This window comes from Struthio camelus, chromosome 28, assembly GCF_040807025.1.
Source record: "Struthio camelus isolate bStrCam1 chromosome 28, bStrCam1.hap1, whole genome shotgun sequence".
NCBI lineage: Eukaryota > Metazoa > Chordata > Aves > Struthioniformes > Struthionidae > Struthio > Struthio camelus.
The window spans coordinates 2,859,544-2,878,147 of record NC_090969.1 but is presented as its reverse complement, the minus strand read 5'-3'; the positions used below and the strand labels follow the sequence as shown (position 1 = coordinate 2,878,147).

At 72.9% G+C, this 18,604-nt stretch overlaps 1 protein-coding gene across 1 annotated transcript; it reads right to left on the bottom strand.

Annotated features, from left to right (window-relative positions):
• Nucleotides 1-23: 23 nt before the first annotated feature.
• On the bottom strand, nt 24-12,881 carry ZNF385A (zinc finger protein 385A). Its single transcript, XM_068921128.1, has 7 exons — nt 12,818-12,881; nt 11,063-11,152; nt 8,808-9,711; nt 8,517-8,729; nt 5,277-5,440; nt 3,933-4,028; nt 24-2,544 (listed from the first exon to the last, which is right to left on the bottom strand). The coding sequence occupies exons 2-7, from the start codon at nt 11,150-11,152 to the stop codon at nt 2,302-2,304; spliced, it is 1,710 nt and encodes a 569-aa protein (XP_068777229.1). The 5' UTR covers nt 12,818-12,881; the 3' UTR covers nt 24-2,301.
• Between the last annotated feature and the right edge of the window lie 5,723 nt (nt 12,882-18,604).

The following is an 18,604-nucleotide window of genomic DNA, read 5'->3' as shown; positions in this document are numbered from 1 at the left end:
GACACGGCACGCGGGCTCGAACCTCGCTGTTTATTGGGGCGAAGCGGGGCCGGGGGGACGCGGCTCGGCCCCCCCCCGGGGGCTGCTATTGCTTTGCTTAAATCACAGTATTGCCGGGGGGGAAATAAGGGACCTGGGGCAAGAAGTGGGGGGGGGCCCACAGTGCCAGTTGGGGAGACATTGAGGATGAAGGGGGGGGCACTAAGGGGTGAGGGGCACAGTGATGCTGGGGGACAAGAAGGATTTGGGGGGGGCACAGTGATAATGGAGCAGTCCTGGGGGGCAAGGAGGATTGGGGAGGGGACAGTAAAGAAATGGGGGGCAATAAGGGTGGGGGGGCACAGTGCTCATGGGGGGGCAACAAGAGGGGGGGCAGTACCATGAGGGCAATAAAAATGGGGGGGGGGCAGTACCAGAGAGCAATAAAGGGGGGGATAAGGGCAGGGGGGGCAGTGCTAGGGGGATAATAAAGGGGGGGGGGCAGTGCTGGGGGCTCTGTCCAGGGGCTGCCCCGGCCCCCCAAATTATTGCAATGGGCTGGGCCCGGGGGGGGGGGGGGACAGGGGCCCCCGAGGCCTGTGCGGGGCTCATTGCCCTCAGTGCAAGTGGTCATGGCTTGGGGGGGGGCACCCAGGGGTGGGGGGCACCCAGGGGTGGGGGGGGAGGGGGGGGGCACCCCGTTCCCTGCGAGCCATTACTGATTGCCTGTCGGTTCCCTGAGGTGCCGGGGAGGGGGGAGGCTCATCCGTTTTCCTCGCAAATATCCAAATTCCAGTTAAAAAAGAAACGATGAGCCGGGGGGGGAGGGGCCCGGCGGGGAGGGGACAGTTGCTAGGGGCAGTTCCTGGGCGCAGCCGGTTGCCGGGGACGGTTGCTGGGTGCCGTTGCCGGGGGGTGGATGCTGGAGGTGGCTGCAGGGTACCGTTGCCAGGCACGGTTGCTAGGGACCGTCGCCAGGCACAGTTGTTGGGTACCGTTACCAAGGACGGCTGCTAAGTACCGTTGCCATGTGCTGTTGCCAGGTGTGGATGTTAGCTGTGGTTGCTAGGGACCGCTACCATGTACCGTTGCCAAGTACAGTTGCCGGGCATGCTTGTTAGGTACCGTTGCCAGGCACGGCTGCTGGAGAGTGGTGACGGGTACTGTTGCCGGGGCGGTTGTCAGGTACCGCAGCTAAGTGTGGTTGCTGAGCTCAGTTGCTAGGCACCGCTTCTGGGGCCCGGGTGCTGTTGCTGGGTGCGGTTGCCAGGTTCCTCGGTCAGGCATGGGTGCCAGGCACCGTTGCTGGGTACTGTTGCCAGGCAACCACTGTGGGATAGTGTTGCCAAGTATCGCTGGTGGCCATGGTTTCCGGGTGACTGTTGCCAGGCCCCATTGTCAGTTGTTGCGTCCTGTTGTCAGGTAACTGTTGCCAGGCCGGATCACTTGGTTCTGTTGCCGGGTAACCGTTGCCAGGAAGGATGCTGGGTGCCCGTTGCTGGGTGTTTGTTGCTGGCTGGTTGCTAGGGAACTGTTGCCAGGCAGGTTGCCAGGTAACCGTTGCTGGTGCCCATTGCTGGGTAACCGTTGCCAAGTGCTGGTTGCTGAGTACCCGTTGCCAGGTGCTGGTTGCTGCGTGCCATTGCTGGGGTGTTGCTAAGTCCTGTTGCCAAGCAGGTTGCCGGGTAGGTGGGTTGTTGGGTAACCATCGCCACATTGGGTAACCATCGCCAGATGGGTTGCTGGGTGCTGGCTGACAGGCGCGTTGCCAAGCAACAATCATCAGGTGAGTTGCCAAGTACCAGTTGCTGGGTGCTGACTGCCAGGCGGGTTGACGGGCAGGTTGTCAAGTAACAGATACCAGGCAGGTTGCCAGGCACTGGTTGCTGGGTGAGTTGCCAGGTAACAGTTGCCCTGTAACTGTTGCTACGTGGGTTGCAGGGCAGGTTACCAGGTAACCGTTACCAAGCAGGTTGCCAAGCAGCCGTTGCCGAGCAGGTTGCCAAGTGCTGAGTCCCATTGCTGGGTTGGTTCCTGGGAGCATGTTGCCGGGTAACCATCACCGGGTAGGTTGCTAAGTAACCCACACTGGATAACTGTTACTGAGCAGGTTACCGGGCAGCCATCGCCAGGAGTGTTGCCAGGTAACCATCACCAGGTGGGTTGCTAAGTAACCACTGCCAGGCAGGTTACCTGGTGCTGGTCGCTGGGTCCCGCTGCCTGGCAGATCGCCGGGTAACCGTTGCCGGCAGAGTTGCCGGGTAACCGTCAGCGGGCGGGTTGCTGGGTAACGGTTGCCAGGTAACGGTGGCCGGGCGCCGGTCAGTAGGGGGAGAAGAGGAGGGGGGCGTGCGCGGGGCGCAGGGGCCCGGGCGCGGGGCGCAGCAGGGCCGGCGCCAGCGGGGGGCCGGGCAGCAGGGCGCCAGGGGGGCCGGGGGGGCGCAGCGCCAGCGGGGGGGCGGCCATGGCGGCGGCGGCGGCGGCGGCGGCCAGGGCCAGGGGGGGCGGCAGCAGCCCCCCCCCCGCCAGCGCCTTGGGCAGCTCCTTGGCGAAGGGCAGCGGCGCCTGTTGGGGGGTGGGGGGGACACGGGCTCAGCCCCCGCCGGGACCACCGGTACCCCCCCAGATGCCCCCGGCACCCTCTCGCCCCACGGGGCACCCTGGGGTCCCCCTCCAGACGCTCCCGGCACCCCCAGCCCCGTGGGGCCCCCCGAGGTCCCTCCTGGATGCCCCCCCGGTACCCCCAGCCCCACGGGGCACCCCGGGGTCCCTCCTAGATGCCCCCCAGACCCCCTCGCCCACCCCCGCCCCTTGGGGACCCCCTGAGGTCCCTCCCAGACACCCCCCAGACCCTCTCGCCCCCCCAGCCCCTTGGGGACCCCCCGGGGTCCCTCCCGGACACCCCCCAGACTCCCTCATCCCCCCAGCCCCTTGGGGACCCCCCAGGGTCCCTCCCGGACACCCCCCAGACCCCCTCGCCCCCCCAGCCCCTTGGGGACCCCCCAGGGTCCCTCCCGGACACCCCCCAGACCCCCTCGCCCCCCCCAGCCCCTTGGGGACCCCCCGGGATCCCTCCCGGACACCCCCCAGACTCCCTCATCCCCCCAGCCCCTTGGGGACCCCCCAGGGTCCCTCCCGGACACCCCCCAGACCCCCTCGCCCCCCCAGCCCCTTGGGGACCCCCCAGGGTCCCTCCTAGATGCCCCCCAGACCCCCTCGCCCCCCCCAGCCCCTTGGGGACCCCCCGAGGTCCCTCCCGGACACCCCCCAAACCCCCTCACCCCCCCCAGCCCCTTGGGGACCCCCCAGGGTCCCTCCTAGATGCCCCCCAGACCCCCTCGCCCCCCCCAGCCCCTTGGGGACCCCCCGAGGTCCCTCCCGGACACCCCCCAAACCCCCTCACCCCCCCCAGCCCCTTGGGGACCCCCCGAGGTCCCTCCTAGATGCCCCCCAGACCCCCTCACCCCCCCCAGCCCCTTGGGGACCCCCCGGGGTCCCTCCCGGACACCCCCCAGACCCCCTCATCCCCCCAGCCCCTTGGGGACCCCCCGAGGTCCCTCCCAGACACCCCCCAGACCCCCTCGCCCCCCCAGCCCCTTGGGGACCCCCCGAGGTCCCTCCCAGACACCCCCCAGACCCTCTCGCCCCCCCAGCCCCTTGGGGACCCCCCAGAGTCCCTCCCGGACACCCCCCAGACCCCCTCACCCCCCCCAGCCCCTTGGGGACCCCCCGGGGTCCCTCCCGGACACCCCCCAGACCCCCTCACCCCCCCCAGCCCCTTGGGGACCCCCCGAGGTCCCTCCCAGACACCCCCCAGACCCTCTCGCCCCCCCAGCCCCTTGGGGACCCCCCGGGATCCCTCCCAGACACCCCCCCAGACCCCCTCGCCCCCCCAGCCCCTTGGGGACCCCCCGGGGTCCCTCCCGGACGCCCCCCAGCCGGGGGCCGCTCACCGCCAGCTCGGCCGGGCTCCGCGTCTTCTTGTGCCGCCCCAGCAGCGGGTTGGGCTTCCCGGCCACCCCGTCGCGGTGCCGCCGGCTGGAGATGTGCTGGGGGGGGGGAGAGGGGTCTGGGGGGGCTGCAGAGGGGTTTGGGGGGTCCCTGGAGGGATTTGGGGGGGTTCAGGGGGATCCTAGGGGGATCACGGAGGATTTGGGGGGGGTCTCAGGGTCGTGAGGAGGCTTTGTGGGGGTGTTGGGGGGGGGGTCCGGGGGGGTCAGAGAGGAGTTAAGGGGGTCTTGGAGGGTTGGGGGGATCCTGGGAGGGTCCCGGGGGGGCTCTTGGGGGGCTGGGGGGGAACCCAGATCTTTGGGAGATGCTGGGAGGGTCCCGGGGGGGTCCCAGAGATTTGGGGGAGTCTTGGGGGGGGGTTTAGGGCATCCTAGCAGGTTTGGGCAGGGAAATGGGGGATCGCAGGCGTACAGGGGACTCTGGGGGGGGGGGGGGAGTTTGGGGGGTCCGGGGGGGGTCTGGGGGACAACAGCAGGGTGCTGTGGGTGTCGTGGGGGGGGTCACAGGGGAGTTTGGGGGGCTTCAGGGGGGACCCAGGGGATGTTGGGGGGCACTGGGGGGAGCACAGGGGATTTGGGGGGGCTAGAAAAGAGGCTGGAGACTTACAGTGCATTTCGGAGGAGTCGGGGGGGGTCTCGGGGATGTGGGGGGGCTGGGAGGGGTCCTAAAAGGTTTTTTGGGAGGGGGGCCTGAGGGGGTTGTGGGGGTCCCAGGAACCTTGTGTGGGCTGGGGGGGTTTGCAGGGGATTTGTGGGGGTCAGGGGTGGGTCACCAGGGATTTGGGGTGGGTCTCAGGGGATTTGGGGGGGGTCACCATGGATTGCAGGTGTCATCAGGGATTTAGAGGGCTCTGAGGCGATTTGGGGGGGTCGCCGTGGATTGGGTGGGTCTTGGGGGGGGGGTCGCCAGGGATTGGGGGGGTTCTCAGGGGATTTGGGGAGGTTGGGAGCTCACAGGAGATTTAGGGGGGTCTCAGAGCATTTGGGGAGGTTGGGGGGGGTCACTGGGGATGGGGGGGGGTCGCCAGAAATTTGGAGGGGTCTGAGGGGATTTAGGGGGGTCGCTGTGGATTGGGTGGGTCTTGGGGGGAGTCTCAGGGGATTTGGGGAGGTTGGGGGGGGTCACTGGGGATTGGGGGGGGTCACCAGGGATGTAGAGGGGCTCAGGGGATTTGGGGGGGGGATTGCCGTGGATTGGGGGGGCTGTGCAGGTCGCAGAGGATGTGGGGGGGGTCACTGTGGATTGGGGGGTCTCAGGGGGTCTCAGCGGCTCGGGGGGGCCCCTACCTGCTTGAGCTGGGCCTCGGAGTTGACGCGGACGTTGCAGACGCGGCAGTGGAAGGCGCGGGGGGGCTGCTCCGAGGGGGGCGCCCCCGCCTCCCCCCCCCGCGGGAAGGCCCGGATGGGCCCCAGCCCGCTGCGCGCCTCCAGGATGGTCCGGTGCTTCGTGCCTGGGGACGCGGCCGCCTGCACCGGTGTCCCCGGCGCCCCCCCGGGCCACCCCAGTGACCCCAGCACCCCCCCGGGCCACCCCAGCGCCCCCCCGGGCCACCCCAGTGACCCCAGCACCCCCCCCGGCATCCCCAACGCCCCCCCGGGCCACCCCAGTGACCCCAGCACCCCCCCAGGCCACCCCGGCGCCCCCCCGGGCCACCCCAGTGACCCCAGCACCCCCCCGGCATCCCCAACGCCCCCCCGGGCCACCCCAGTGACCCCAGCACCCCCCCCGGCCACCCCAACGCCCCCCCGGGCCACCCCAGTGACCCCAGCACCCCCCCCGGCCACCCCGGCGCCCCCCCGGGCCACCCCAGTGACCCCAGCACCCCCCGGGCCACCCCAGCGCCCCCCCGGGCCACCCCAGTGACCCCAGCACCCCCCTCGGCCACCCCGGCGCCCCCCCGGGCCACCCCAGTGACCCCAGCACCCCCCCGGGCCACCCCAGCGCCCCCCCGGGCCACCCCAGTGACCCCAGCACCCCCCCGGGCCACCCCAGCGCCCCCCCGGGCCACCCCAGTGACCCCAGCACCCCCCCCGGGCCACCCCAGCGCCCCCCCGGGCCACCCCAGTGACCCCAGCACCCCCCCCGGCCACCCCGGCGCCCCCCCGGGCCACCCCAGTGACCCCAACACCCCCCCAGGCCACCCCGGCACCCCCCCCGGGCCACCCCAGTGACCCCAGCACCCCCCCGGCATCCCCAACGCCCCCCCGGGCCACCCCAGTGACCCCAGCACCCCCCCCAGGCCACCCCGGCGCCCCCCCGGGCCACCCCAGTGACCCCAACACCCCCCCGGCATCCCCAACGTCCCCCCGGGCCACCCCAGTGACCCCAGCACCCCCCCAGGCCACCCCGGTGCCCCCCTGGGCCCCCCCGGCATCCCCAACGCCCCCCCCGGGCCACCCCAGTGACCCCAGCACCCCCCCCAGGCCACCCCGGCGCCCCCCCGGGCCACCCCAGTGACCCCAGCACCCCCCCAGGCCACCTCAGCACCCCCCCAGGCCACCCCAGTGACCCCAGCACCCCCCCAGGCCCTCCCGGTGCCCCCCTGGGCCCCCCCGGCATCCCCAACGCCCCCCCGGGCCACCCCAGTGTCCCCAACACCCCCCTGGCCACCCCCCAGCATCCCCGACACCCCCCCGGGGCCCCTTCAGTGTCCCCAACACCCCCCCGGGCCACCTTGGCGTCCCCAACACCCCCCTGGGTCCCCCCCAGCAACCCCAACGTCCCCCCCTCAGGCCACCCCGCTGTCCCCAACACCCCTCCGGGCCACTCCCGGCGTCCCCAATGCCCCCCCCGGCCCACCCTGGTGACCCCAAATGCCCCCCTGTGCCACCACCTAGGGGTCCCCAACGCCCCCCCCCGCCACCGCCATGGGGTCCCGTCCTCTCCATGTCACCCCAGGCTCCCCTAATGCCTCCGTGCCACCCCCTGGTGTCCCCAACGCCCCCTCGTGCCACCACCTCAGGGTCCCCAATGCTCCCCACGGGGTCCCCAACACTCCCTGATGCCACCCTGGTGTCCCCAACCCCCCCCGTGCCACCCCAAGTGTCCCCAGCTGCCCCCAGTGCCACCCCAGCATCCCCACCCCGCCATCCACCTGGTCCCCAACCCCCCCCATGCCGCCGCCCCAGTGTCACCGGGATGTCCCCGTGCCATCCCAAAGTCCTCAACCTGCCCCCCCGGGCCACTCCTGTGTCCCCCTCTCATGCCACCCCAGTGTCCTCGTGCTCCCCAGTGTCCCCATACCCCCCCCCCCGGCCACCCCGGTGGCTCTGTGCCCTCTGCTGTCCCCATGCACCCCCTATGCCATCTCTGGGGTCCCCATACGTCCCTGTACCCTCCGTGTCCCCCTCGCGCCCCCCAGGTCTCTGTGTCCCCTATGTCCCTGTGGCTCCCCAGTGTCCCTATGTCCCTCAATATCCCTGTGTCCCCCTGTGCCCCTGGGGTCCCCAGTGTCCCCCCCAGTGTCCCTATGTCCCTCGATGTCCCTGCGTCCCCCTGTGCCCCTGGGGTCCCCAGTGTCCCCCCCAGTGTCCCTATGTCCCTCGAGGTCCCTGCGTCCCCCTGTGCCCCTGGGGTCCCCAGTGTCCCCCCCAGTGTCCTTATATCCCTCAATGTCCCTGTGTCCCCCTGTGCCCCTGGGGTCCCCAGTGTCCCCCCCAGTGTCCCTAAGTCCCTCGAGGTCCCTGCGTCCCCCTGTGCCCCTGGGGTCCCCAGTGTCCCCCCCAGTGTCCCTAAGTCCCTCGAGGTCCCTGCGTCCCCCTGTGCCCCTGGGGTCCCCAGTGTCCCCCCCAGTGTCCCTATGTCCCTCGATGTCCCTGCGTCCCCCTGTGCCCCTGGGGTCCCCAGTGTCCCCCCCAGTGTCCCTAAGTCCCTCGAGGTCCCTGCGTCCCCCTGTGCCCCTGGGGTCCCCAGTGTCCCCCCCAGTGTCCCTATGTCCCTCGATGTCCCTGCGTCCCCCTGTGCCCCTGGGGTCCCCAGTGTCCCCCCCAGTGTCCCTATGTCCCTCGATGTCCCTGCGTCCCCCTGTGCCCCTGGGGTCCCCAGTGTCCCCCCCAGTGTCCCTATGTCCCTCGATGTCCCTGCGTCCCCCTGTGCCCCTGGGGTCCCCAGTGTCCCCCCCAGTGTCCCTATGTCCCTCGAGGTCCCTGCGTCCCCCTGTGCCCCTGGGGTCCCCAGTGTCCCCCCCAGTGTCCCTAAGTCCCTCGAGGTCCCTGCGTCCCCCTGTGCCCCTGGGGTCCCCAGTGTCCCCCCCAGTGTCCCTATGTCCCTCGAGGTCCCTGCGTCCCCCTGTGCCCCTGGGGTCCCCAGTGTCCCCCCCAGTGTCCCTATGTCCCTCGATGTCCCTGCGTCCCCCTGTGCCCCTGGGGTCCCCAGTGTCCCCCCCAGTGTCCCTATGTCCCCCCCAGCGTCCCCATATGTCCCTGTACCCCCCGTATCCCCCTCGCGCCCCCCCAGGTCTCCGTGTCCCCTACGTCCCCTGCGCCCCCGGGCTCCCCAGTGTCCCCGTGTCCCCCGCCTTGTCCCACCTTTGTTGTGGGCCTCCAGCTGGGACAGTGAGTTGACGGCCACCTTGCAGAGGGCGCAGTACAGCAGCCGCTTCGCCTTCTCCTCCTCCGCGTCCCCCGCCGCCGCCTCCCCCGCCGTCCCCGTCCCCGTCCCCCCCGGCGGCTCCGCGGGGCCCGGTGCCACCGCCGCCGCCGCCGCCGCCGGGGGCCTCTCGGGGGCCGGGGGCCGCTCGCCTGCGGGGCAGCAGCGGCTTGGCGGGGACATCGGGGACATCGAGGACACTCCGGCTCCCCCCGCGCCGTGGGGCTCACCGGCCCCCGGGTGACACGAGGGGCCGCAGGGGACGCCCAGGGGTGCCGGGACCCCCTGGATGGTGGGGTCCTGCTGCCCCCAGGGTGGTGTGGGGACACGTGGGGACACCCAGGGGTGCCGGGACCCCCTGGATGGTGGGGTCCTGCTGCCCCCAGGGTGGTGTGGGGACACGTGGGGACACCCAGGGGTGCCGGCACCCCCTGGACGGGGGGGTCCTGCTGCCCCCAGGGTGGCGTGGGGACACAGGGGGACACGTGGGGACACCAAGGGGTGCCGGCACCCCCTGGACGGGGGGGTCCTGCTGCCCCCAGGGTGGCGTGGGGACACAGGGGGACACGTGGGGACACCAAGGGGTGCTGGCACCTCCTGGACAGGGGGGTCCCGCTGCCCCCAGGGTGGCGTGGGGACATGTGGGGACACGTGGAGACACCCAAGGGTGCTGGCACCCCCTGGACGGGGGGGTCCCGCTGCCCCCAGGGTGGCGTGGGGACACAGGGGGACACGTGGGGACACCAAGGGGTGCCGGCACCCCCTGGACGGGGGGGTCCCGCTGCCCCCAGGGTGGCGTGGGGACACGGGGGGACACCCAAGGGTGCCGGGACCCCCTGGATGGTGAGGTCCCGCTGCCCCCAGGGTGGCGTGGGGACACGTGGGGACACCCAGGGGTGCCGGCACCCCCTGGACAGGGAGGTCCCGCTGCCCCCAGGGTGGTGTGGGGACACGGGGGGACACCCAGGGGTGCCGGGACCCACCTGCCCGGGGGGCCTGGCCGTCGGCGGGGCCGGGCCCCGGCGTCCCCGGCGTCGCCGCTCGGTCGCCCTCCCGCTGGCGGGCCCGGGCGGCCTCCAGCCCCTTGAGGCGCCGCGCGTGCCGGTTGCCCTGGTAGTGCGCGGCCGCCTGGCTCTGGGGACAGGCGTCACCCCGGGCCCGGGGCCACCCCCCCCGGGGACCCCCAACACCCAGGGACCCCCGCCGTGCCGACAGCCGTCACCCGGGGACCTCCGGCACCATGGGCACCCCCACCCCAGGGTCCCCCCACCCTGGGGACAGCCGTCACCTTGGGGACCCCCAACCCCAGGTCATGACACCCCAGGGACCTTGGGGACGCAGCTCAGCCTGGACATGCAGCACCCTGGGGACCCCCCCCCCACCGTGGGGGCACCCATCACCCTGGGGACATCTATCACCCAGAGACCTCCATCACCATGGGCACCCCCACCCCAGGGCCCCCCCACCCTGGGGACAGCCATCACCTTGGGGACCCCCAATCCCAGGTCATGACACCCCAGGGACCTTGGGGACGCAGCTCAGCCTGGACATGCAGCACCCTGGGGACCCCCCCCCCCACCGTGGGGGCACCCATCACCCTGGGGACATCTATCACCCAGAGACCTCCATCACCATGGGCACCCCCACCCCAGGGACCCCCCACCCTGGGGACAGCCGTCACCTTGGGGACCCCCAACCCCAGGTCATGACACCCCAGGGACCTTGGGGACGCAGCTCAGCCTGGACATGCAGCACCCTGGGGACCCCCCCCCCCACCGTGGGGGCACCCATCACCCTGGGGACATCTATCACCCAGAGACCTCCATCACCATGGGCACCCCCACCCCAGGGACCCCCCACCCTGGGGACAGCCGTCACCTTGGGGACCCCCAACCCCAGGTCATGACACCCCAGGGACCTTGGGGACGCAGCTCAGCCTGGACATGCAGCACCCTGGGGACCCCCCACCCACCGTGTGGGCACCCGTCACCCTGGGTACATCTATCACCCAGAGACCTCCATCACCATGGGCACCCCCACCCCAGGGACCCCCCACCCCAGGGACCCCCCACCCTGGGGACAGCCGTCACCTTGGGGACCCCCAACCCCAGGTCATGACACCCCAGGGACCTTGGGGACGCAGCTCAGCCTGGACATGCAGCACCCTGGGGACCCCCCTCCCCACCGAGGGGGCACCCATCACCCTGGGGACATCTGTCACCATGGGAACACCCCACCCTGGGACTCCCCACCGTGGGGGCACCCATCACCCTGGGGACATCTGTCACCCAGAGACCTCCATCACCATGGGCACCCCCACCCCAGGGACCCCCCACCCTGGGGACAGCCGTCACCTTGGGGACCCCCAACCCCAGGTCATGACACCCCAGGGACCTTGGGGAGCCGGGCCACCCGGAAGGACCCCCCCCCCCCGCCCCCCCCAACGCCGGCCACGGAGGGGCCCAGGCGTCCGGGCGCGGCTCACCTCGGAGTTGAAGCGGATCTGGCAGACGTTGCAGGAGATGACCGGGCGCCGGGGCTTGGCCAGCGGCGCCCCCAGCACCGCCGGCTCCATCTGGGACGAGCGGCTGAGCGGGGCCGGGGCCTGGCGCCCGCCCTGGCGCCCCCACCCGCCCTGGCTGCGGGTGCCGCAGCACCCCGGGGGGCCGCGGGCGGGGGCCCCGGCCGCTCCTGCCAGGTTTCGTAGCGCCTCAGGAATTTCTCCCTTCCCAAGCTCGGGGGACGGGGCCCGCCCCAGCCCGCCCCCGCCCCGGACGCCTGGGCCCTCCCCGGCCCGCACGCCTGGGCTCCCCCCCCCCACCTCCCTCTCCCCCCAATGCCGGACACCTGCGTCTCCCCCTCACCCGCGTCCCGCACGCCTGGGTTCCCCCTCTGCCCCCCTTCCCGCCCCCCCCAAACTCCGGACGCCTGGGTCCTCCCTCACTCTGGACCCCTGGGTTTCTCTCCTGTCCCGGACGCCTGGGCCCCCTGCCTCGTCCCGGACGCCTGGGTCCTCCCTCACTCTGGACCCCTGGGTTTCTCTCCTGTCCCGGACGCCTGGGCCCCCTGCCTCGTCCCGGACGCCTGGGTCCTCCCTCACTCTGGACCCCTGGGTTTCTCTCCTGTCCCGGACGCCTGGGCCCCCTGCCTCGTCCCGGACGCCTGGGTCCTCCCTCACTCTGGACCCCTGGGTTTCTCTCCTGTCCCGGACGCCTGGGCCCCCTGCCTCGTCCCGGACGCCTGGGTCCTCCCTCACTCTGGACCCCTGGGTTTCTCTCCTGTCCCGGACGCCTGGGCCCCCTGCCTCGTCCCGGACGCCTGGGTCCTCCCTCACTCTGGACCCCTGGGTTTCTCTCCTGTCCCGGACGCCTGGGCCCCCTGCCTCGTCCCGGACGCCTGGGCCCCATCTCTGGAGGAGGCGCTGGGGCCCGGACGCCTGGGACCCGTCACTGGATGGGGAGGGGGCGGGGGGGGGCAGAGGGGGACGCCTGGGTTCACGGCCCTCCTCGCCCTCGGCGCCCTTCCCCCGCCGGACGCCTGGGTCCTCGCGCCAGCCCCCCCCCCGCCCAGGCCAGGGGGACCCCACGGCCCCGCGCCAGGGGACCCAGGCGTCCGGGAGCGGAGCCCAGCGGTGGCATGTGTCGGGCGAGGGACCCAGGCGTCCGGGCGCGCGGCCAACGCCGGGGGACCCAGGCGTCCGGCAGCGGGGCTCATGCCAGGGGACCCAGGCGTCCGGCAGCGGGGCCTGGCGGTGGCACGTGCCAGCGCGAGGGGCCCAGGCGTCCGGGCGTGTGGCCAACTCCGGGGGACCCAGGCGTCCGGGAGCGAGGCCCAGAGGCGGCACGTGCCGGGCGAGGGGCCCAGGCGTCCGGCCGTGTGCCAATGCCAGGGGACCCAGGCGTCCGGCCGAGGGGTTGATGCCAGGGGGGGCCCAGGCGTCCGGGAGCGAGGCCCAGAGGTGGCATTATACCGGGCGAGGGGCCCAGGCGTCCGGGAGCCGGGCCAGCGCCGGGGCACCCAGGCGACCGGCCACGAGACCGGTGCCAGGGGCCCAGGCGTCCGGCAGCGGGCGCCCAGCGGTGGCACGTGCCGGGCGAGGGACCCAGGCGTCCGGCAGCGGGGGGCCCAGCCGGCCGCGGGGCCCTACGGGGGGCGGCGGGAACGCACCGACCCGGACGCCTGGGCCCCCGGGGGCGGCAGGGCCGCGGCCGGGATCCCTCCCCCCTCCCTCCCCCCTTACCCCGGGCGCGGCGGCGGCGGCGGCGGCGGCGGAGCGGGGCCGCGCCGGTACGGGAGCCGGTAAGGCGGCCGGTACGGGAGCCGGCAGGGGCCGCTACGGGGGCCGCGAGCGGCGGCTACGGGGGCCGGCAGGGGGCGGCGCCGGCCGCCCGCTCCATCACCGCGCCGCCGCCCCGCCCGGCCGCCGTAGCCCCCCCCGCCCCCCCCCCGGTGCTCACCAGCCCCGGCGGCGGCGGCGGCGGGAGGCCGAGGGGCGCCGGGGCCCCCGCGAAGGGCAGCAGGCGGCGGCCGCCCCGGGGCAGCATGGCCGGGCCGGGCCCGCGGGCAGCGACGGCGGCCTGGGGGCTGCGCGGGGCCCACGGACACGGACACGGACACGGCTCGCGCCCCCGCACCTCAGCCCCGCCCTCGCCCCCTGTGCCCAGGGCACCCTCGGGGACACCCACAGCGACACCCTCCACCCTCGGGGACACCCGCGTCCCTCGGGGACACCCACAGCGACACCCTCCACCCTCGGGGACACCCACAGCGACACCCTCCACCCTCGGGGACACCCACAGCGCCACCCACAACCCCTCAGTGACACCCACAACCATCGGTGACACCCACGTCCCTCGGGGACACCCACAGCGACACCCACAACCCTCGGGGACACCCGCGTCCCTCGGGGACACCCACAACCCTCGGGGACACCCACAGCGACACCCACAACCCCTCAGTGACACCCACAACCATCGGTGACACCCGCGTCCCTCGGGGACACCCACAGCGACACCCACAGCCCCTCAGTGACACCCACAACCATCGGTGACACCCGCGTCCCTCGGGGACACCCACAGCGACACCCACAGCCCCTCAGTGACACCCACAACCCTCAGTGACACCCACAACCCCTCAGTGACACCCGCGTCCCTCGGGGACACCCACAACCATCAGTGACACCCACAGCAACACCCACAACCCTCGGTGACACCCACAACCATCGGTGACACTCACAACCCACAGCAACACCCTCAACCCCTCGGTGACACCCTCCACCCTCAGTGACACCTGCGTCCCTCGGGGACACCCACAAGCCACAGTGAGACCCTCAGTGACACCCACAACCCTCGGTGACACCCTCAACCCTCAGTGACACCCACAACCCTCGGTGCCACCCACAAGCCACAGTGATACCCACAGCGACACCCACAACCCCTCAGTGACACCCTCAACCCTCAGCGACACCCACAACCATCGGTGACACTCACAAGCCACAGTGACACCCACAGTGACACCCACAACCCCTCAGCGACAGCCACAACCCACACTGACACCCACAGTGACACCCTCAACCCCTTGGTGACACCCACAACCCTCAGGGACAGCCACAACCCGCAGCGTTGGGGGCCTGGGGGGGGGGCGATCAGGGCCTGCGGGGGGGCACCACATTTTGGGGGGTCCCAGCCAGGCCGGGGGGGAACAAGGGTGATGTTGGGGGGTCCCGGCCTTTCTGGGGGGCCCAGGTGTCCCGGGGGGGGGGGCCCAGGTGTCCGGGCTGCCGTTACCCGCAGGCCCGGCCCGGCGCGCTGCCGGTGGCGCCTGGGCCCCCCGTCCCCGTCCCCGTCCCCGTCCCCCCCCCCGGGCGGGTGGCCGCCGGCGCCGAAACGGGGCTGCCGCCCCCACCCGGACGCCTGGGCCCGCCACCAGCGTGCCCTAGCCGCGCCGCCCGGATGCCTGGGCCCTGCACCCGGACGCCTGGGCCCCTTCCCAAAGGCCTTGGGGACCGCCCGGACGCCTGGGCCCCTTCCCAAAGGCCTTGGGGGCCACCCGGACGCCTGGGCCCCTTCCCAAAGGCTTTGGGGGCACCCGGACGCCTGGGCCCCTTCCCAAAGGCCTTGGGGGCCACCCGGACGCCTGGGCCCCTTTCCGAAGGCCTTGGGGGCCGCCCGGACGCCTGGGCCCCTTCCCAAAGGCCTTGGGGACCGCCCGGACGCCTGGGCCCCTTCCCAAAGGCCTTGGGGGCACCTGGATGCCTGGGCCCCTTTCCGAAGGCCTTGGGGACCGCCCGGACGCCTGGGCCCCTTCCCAAAGGCCTTGGGGACCGCCCGGACGCCTGGGCCCCTTCCCAAAGGCCTTGGGGGCCACCCGGACGCCTGGGCCCCTTCCCAAAGGCCTTGGGGACCGCCCGGACGCCTGGGCCCTTTCCCAAAGGCCTTGGGGGCCACCCGGACGCCTGGGCCCCTTTCCCAAGGCCTTGGGGACCGCCCGGACGCCTGGGCCCCTTCCCAAAGGCCTTGGGGGCCACCCGGACGCCTGGGCCCCTTCCCAAAGGCCTTGGGGACCGCCCGGACGCCTGGGCCCTTTCCCAAAGGCCTTGGGGGCCACCCGGACGCCTGGGCCCCTTTCCCAAGGCCTTGGGGGCCACCCGGACGCCTGGGCCCCTTCCCGAAGGCCTTGGGGGCCACCCGGACGCCTGGGCCCCTTCCCAAAGGCCTTGGGGACCGCCCGGACGCCTGGGCCCCTTTCCCAAGGCCTTGGGGGCCACCCGGACGCCTGGGCCCCTTTCTGAAGGCCTTGGGGACCGCCCGGACGCCTGGGCCCTTTCCCGAAGGCCTTGGGGGCCACCCGGACGCCTGGGCCCTTTCCCAAAGGCCTTGGGGGCACCCGGACGCCTGGGCCCCTTTCTGAAGGCCTTGGGGGCACCCGGACGCCTGGGCCCTTTCCCAAAGGCCTTGGGGACCGCCCGGACACCTGGGCCCCTTCCCAAAGGCCTTGGGGGCACCCGGACGCCTGGGCCCCTTTCTGAAGGCCTTGGGGACCGCCCGGACGCCTGGGCCCCTTCCCGAAGGCCTTGGGGGCACCCGGACGCCTGGGCCCTTTCCCAAAGGCCTTGGGGGCACCCGGACGCCTGGGCCCTTTCCCAAAGGCCTTGGGGACCGCCCGGACGCCTGGGCCCCTTCCCAAAGGCCTCAGGGGACCCCGAGCGCCCGGACGCCTGGGTCCCTCCCGCGGGTGCCCCTCACCCGCAGCCCCCGCACTCACGTGTGGCCGGGCGCGCGGGGCCCCGGCGTCCGGCAGCGGCGGCGCACACGCACCCGTCACGCGTGTGCTTGCCGTGACGCGCCCGGCGGGGGGAGGGAGGCAACCGGGGCCCGGGGTGGGGCTGGGGGTGCTGGGGCCCTGCCAGGCCCCGCAGGGGCCCAGGCGTCCGGCTGGGGATTGGAGGGGGGGGGGCACGCGTGGTCCCTCGCTGTGCACGCCCTTGCACGCGCACACGCACACCCCGTGCAAACACACCCCGCGCACACCCTCGCACCGCCGCACGGGCGCACACCGCTGCACACTCGCACACCCCGTGCAAACACGCCCCGCGCACACCCTCGCACTGCCGCACGGGCGCACACCGCTGCACACTCGCACACCCCGTGCAAACACACCCCGCGCACACCCTCGCACCGCCGCACGGGCACACACCGCTGCACACTCGCACACCCCGTGCAAACACACCCCGCGCACAGCCTCGCACCGCCGCACGGGCGCACACCGCTGCACACTCGCACACCCCGTGCAAACACGCCCCGCGCACACCCTCGCATCGCCGCACAGGCGCACACGCACTCGCACACGCACACCCCGTGCAAACACACCCCGCGCACACCCTCGCACCGCTGCACACTCGCACACCCCGTGCAAACACGCCCCGCGCACACCCTCGCACCGCCGCACGGGCACACACCGCTGCACACTCGCACACCCCGTGCAAACACACCCCCCCGCACCCCCCCGTACACCGTTGCAAGGGTGCAGCCCCCCCCCCCGCCACCACGCACAACGCCTGCACGGGTGCAAACACACCTGTGCACACGCACACGCGCACACACGCGCACGCGCACACACACGCACACGCACACGCGCACACCCTCTGCTTTGCACCCCCCGCAGCACCGCACCCCCCCGGTGCACACCCCCCCCCGCCCCTCCCGTGCAACCCCACCACGGGCCCCCCCGCACCCCCCGTGCACCCCCCCGTGCACCCACCTACACCCCCCCGTGCACCCCCCCGTGCCCGCCCCTTGCACACCCCCCCGCGCCCCCCCCGCCCCTGCCCGGGCCCCCCCTGACCTGCCGGGGGGGGCGGGGGCGCGCCCGGCTCGTGCCGGGGCTGCGGGCGGGCACGTGCCCCCCCCACCCCAACCCCGGCACGCGCATGCGCCCTGCCCGCCCCCCCCCCCCCCGCCCCGGCTGCCGCCGCGTCACGTGGGCGAGGGGGAGCAACGCCGGGCGGGGGGGGGCTGGGTGCAGGGGGTGCGGGGGGGTGGGTGCAGGGGGTGCTGGGGGGGAGGGTGCAATGGGTGCTGGGGGGTGGGTGCAGGGGGTGCTGGGGGGTGGGTGCAATGGGTGCTGGGGGTGTCGGTGCAGGGTGTGCTGGGGGGGTGGGTGCAGCGGGTGCTGGAGATGTCAGTGCAATGGGTGCTGGGGGTGTCGGTGCAATGGGTGCTGAGGGGTGGGTGCAATGGGTGCTGGGGGGTGGGTGCAGTGGGTGCTGGGGGTGTTGGTGCAATGGGTGCTGGGGGGTGGGTGCAGCGGGTGCTGGGGGTGTCAGTGCAATGGGTGCTGGGGGGTGGGTGCAATGGGTGCTGGGGGTATGGGTGCAGCGGGTGCTGGGGGTGTCAGTGCAATGGGTGCTGGGGGGGTGAGTACAGCGGGTGCTGGGGGTGTCAGTGCAATGGGTGCTGGGGGGGTGAGTACAGCGGGTGCTGGGGGTGTTAGTGCAATGGGTGCTGGGGGGGTGAGTACAGCGGGTGCTGGGGTGCTGAGGCCGGGTGCAGGCGCCGGCAGGGCTGCGGTGTCAGCGGCACCCGTGGGTGCTGCCCCCCCCGGCGGGTGCTGCATTATTGATGGCGGCGGCATGTAATGACCCGTAATGGATGTAACCCGGCGCCGCGAAAACCCGAGCGCCGGCCGGCTGCCAGCTGCCGCCCGCACACGCGTGTGCGCGCCCGGCCGGGCCTGGGGCACGCTCGGCTCGCCGCGCGTCTGCGCGCACGCGTCTGTGCGCACACATGCACGCGCCTGCACACGCCTGCACACGCACACCTGCCTGCACACGCCTGCACACGCCCGCCTGCATGCACACACACACGCCTGCACACGCACACGCACACGCCTGCACACGCACACCTGCCTGCACACGCCTGCACACGCCCGCCTGCATGCACACACACACGCCTGCACACGCACACGCACACGCCTGCACACGCACACCTGCCTGCACACGCCTGCACACGCACGCGCCTGCACACGTACACCTGCACACGCACACGCCTGCACACGCCTGCACACGCACACGTCTGCACACGCACACCTGCACACGCACACGCCTGCACACGCCTACCTGCCTGCACACGCCTGCACACGCACACCTGCATGCACAGGCACACGCCTGCACACGCACGTGCCTGCACACGCCTGCACACGCACACGTCTGCACACGCACACCTGCCTGCACACGCACGCCTGCATGCACACGCACACGCCTGCACACGCCTGCATGCACACACGCCTGCACGCGCACGCGCCTGCACACGCCTGCACATGCCTGCACACGCAGACATGCAAGCACACGCACACACCTGCACACGCCTGCACATGCGCACGCACACGCCTGCATGCACACCTGCCTGCACACGCACACGCCTGCACAGGCACACCTGCATGCACACAGCTGCACACGCACACGCCTGCACACACACACGCCTGCATGCACACGCACACCTGCACACAAACACCTGCACACACCCCTGCA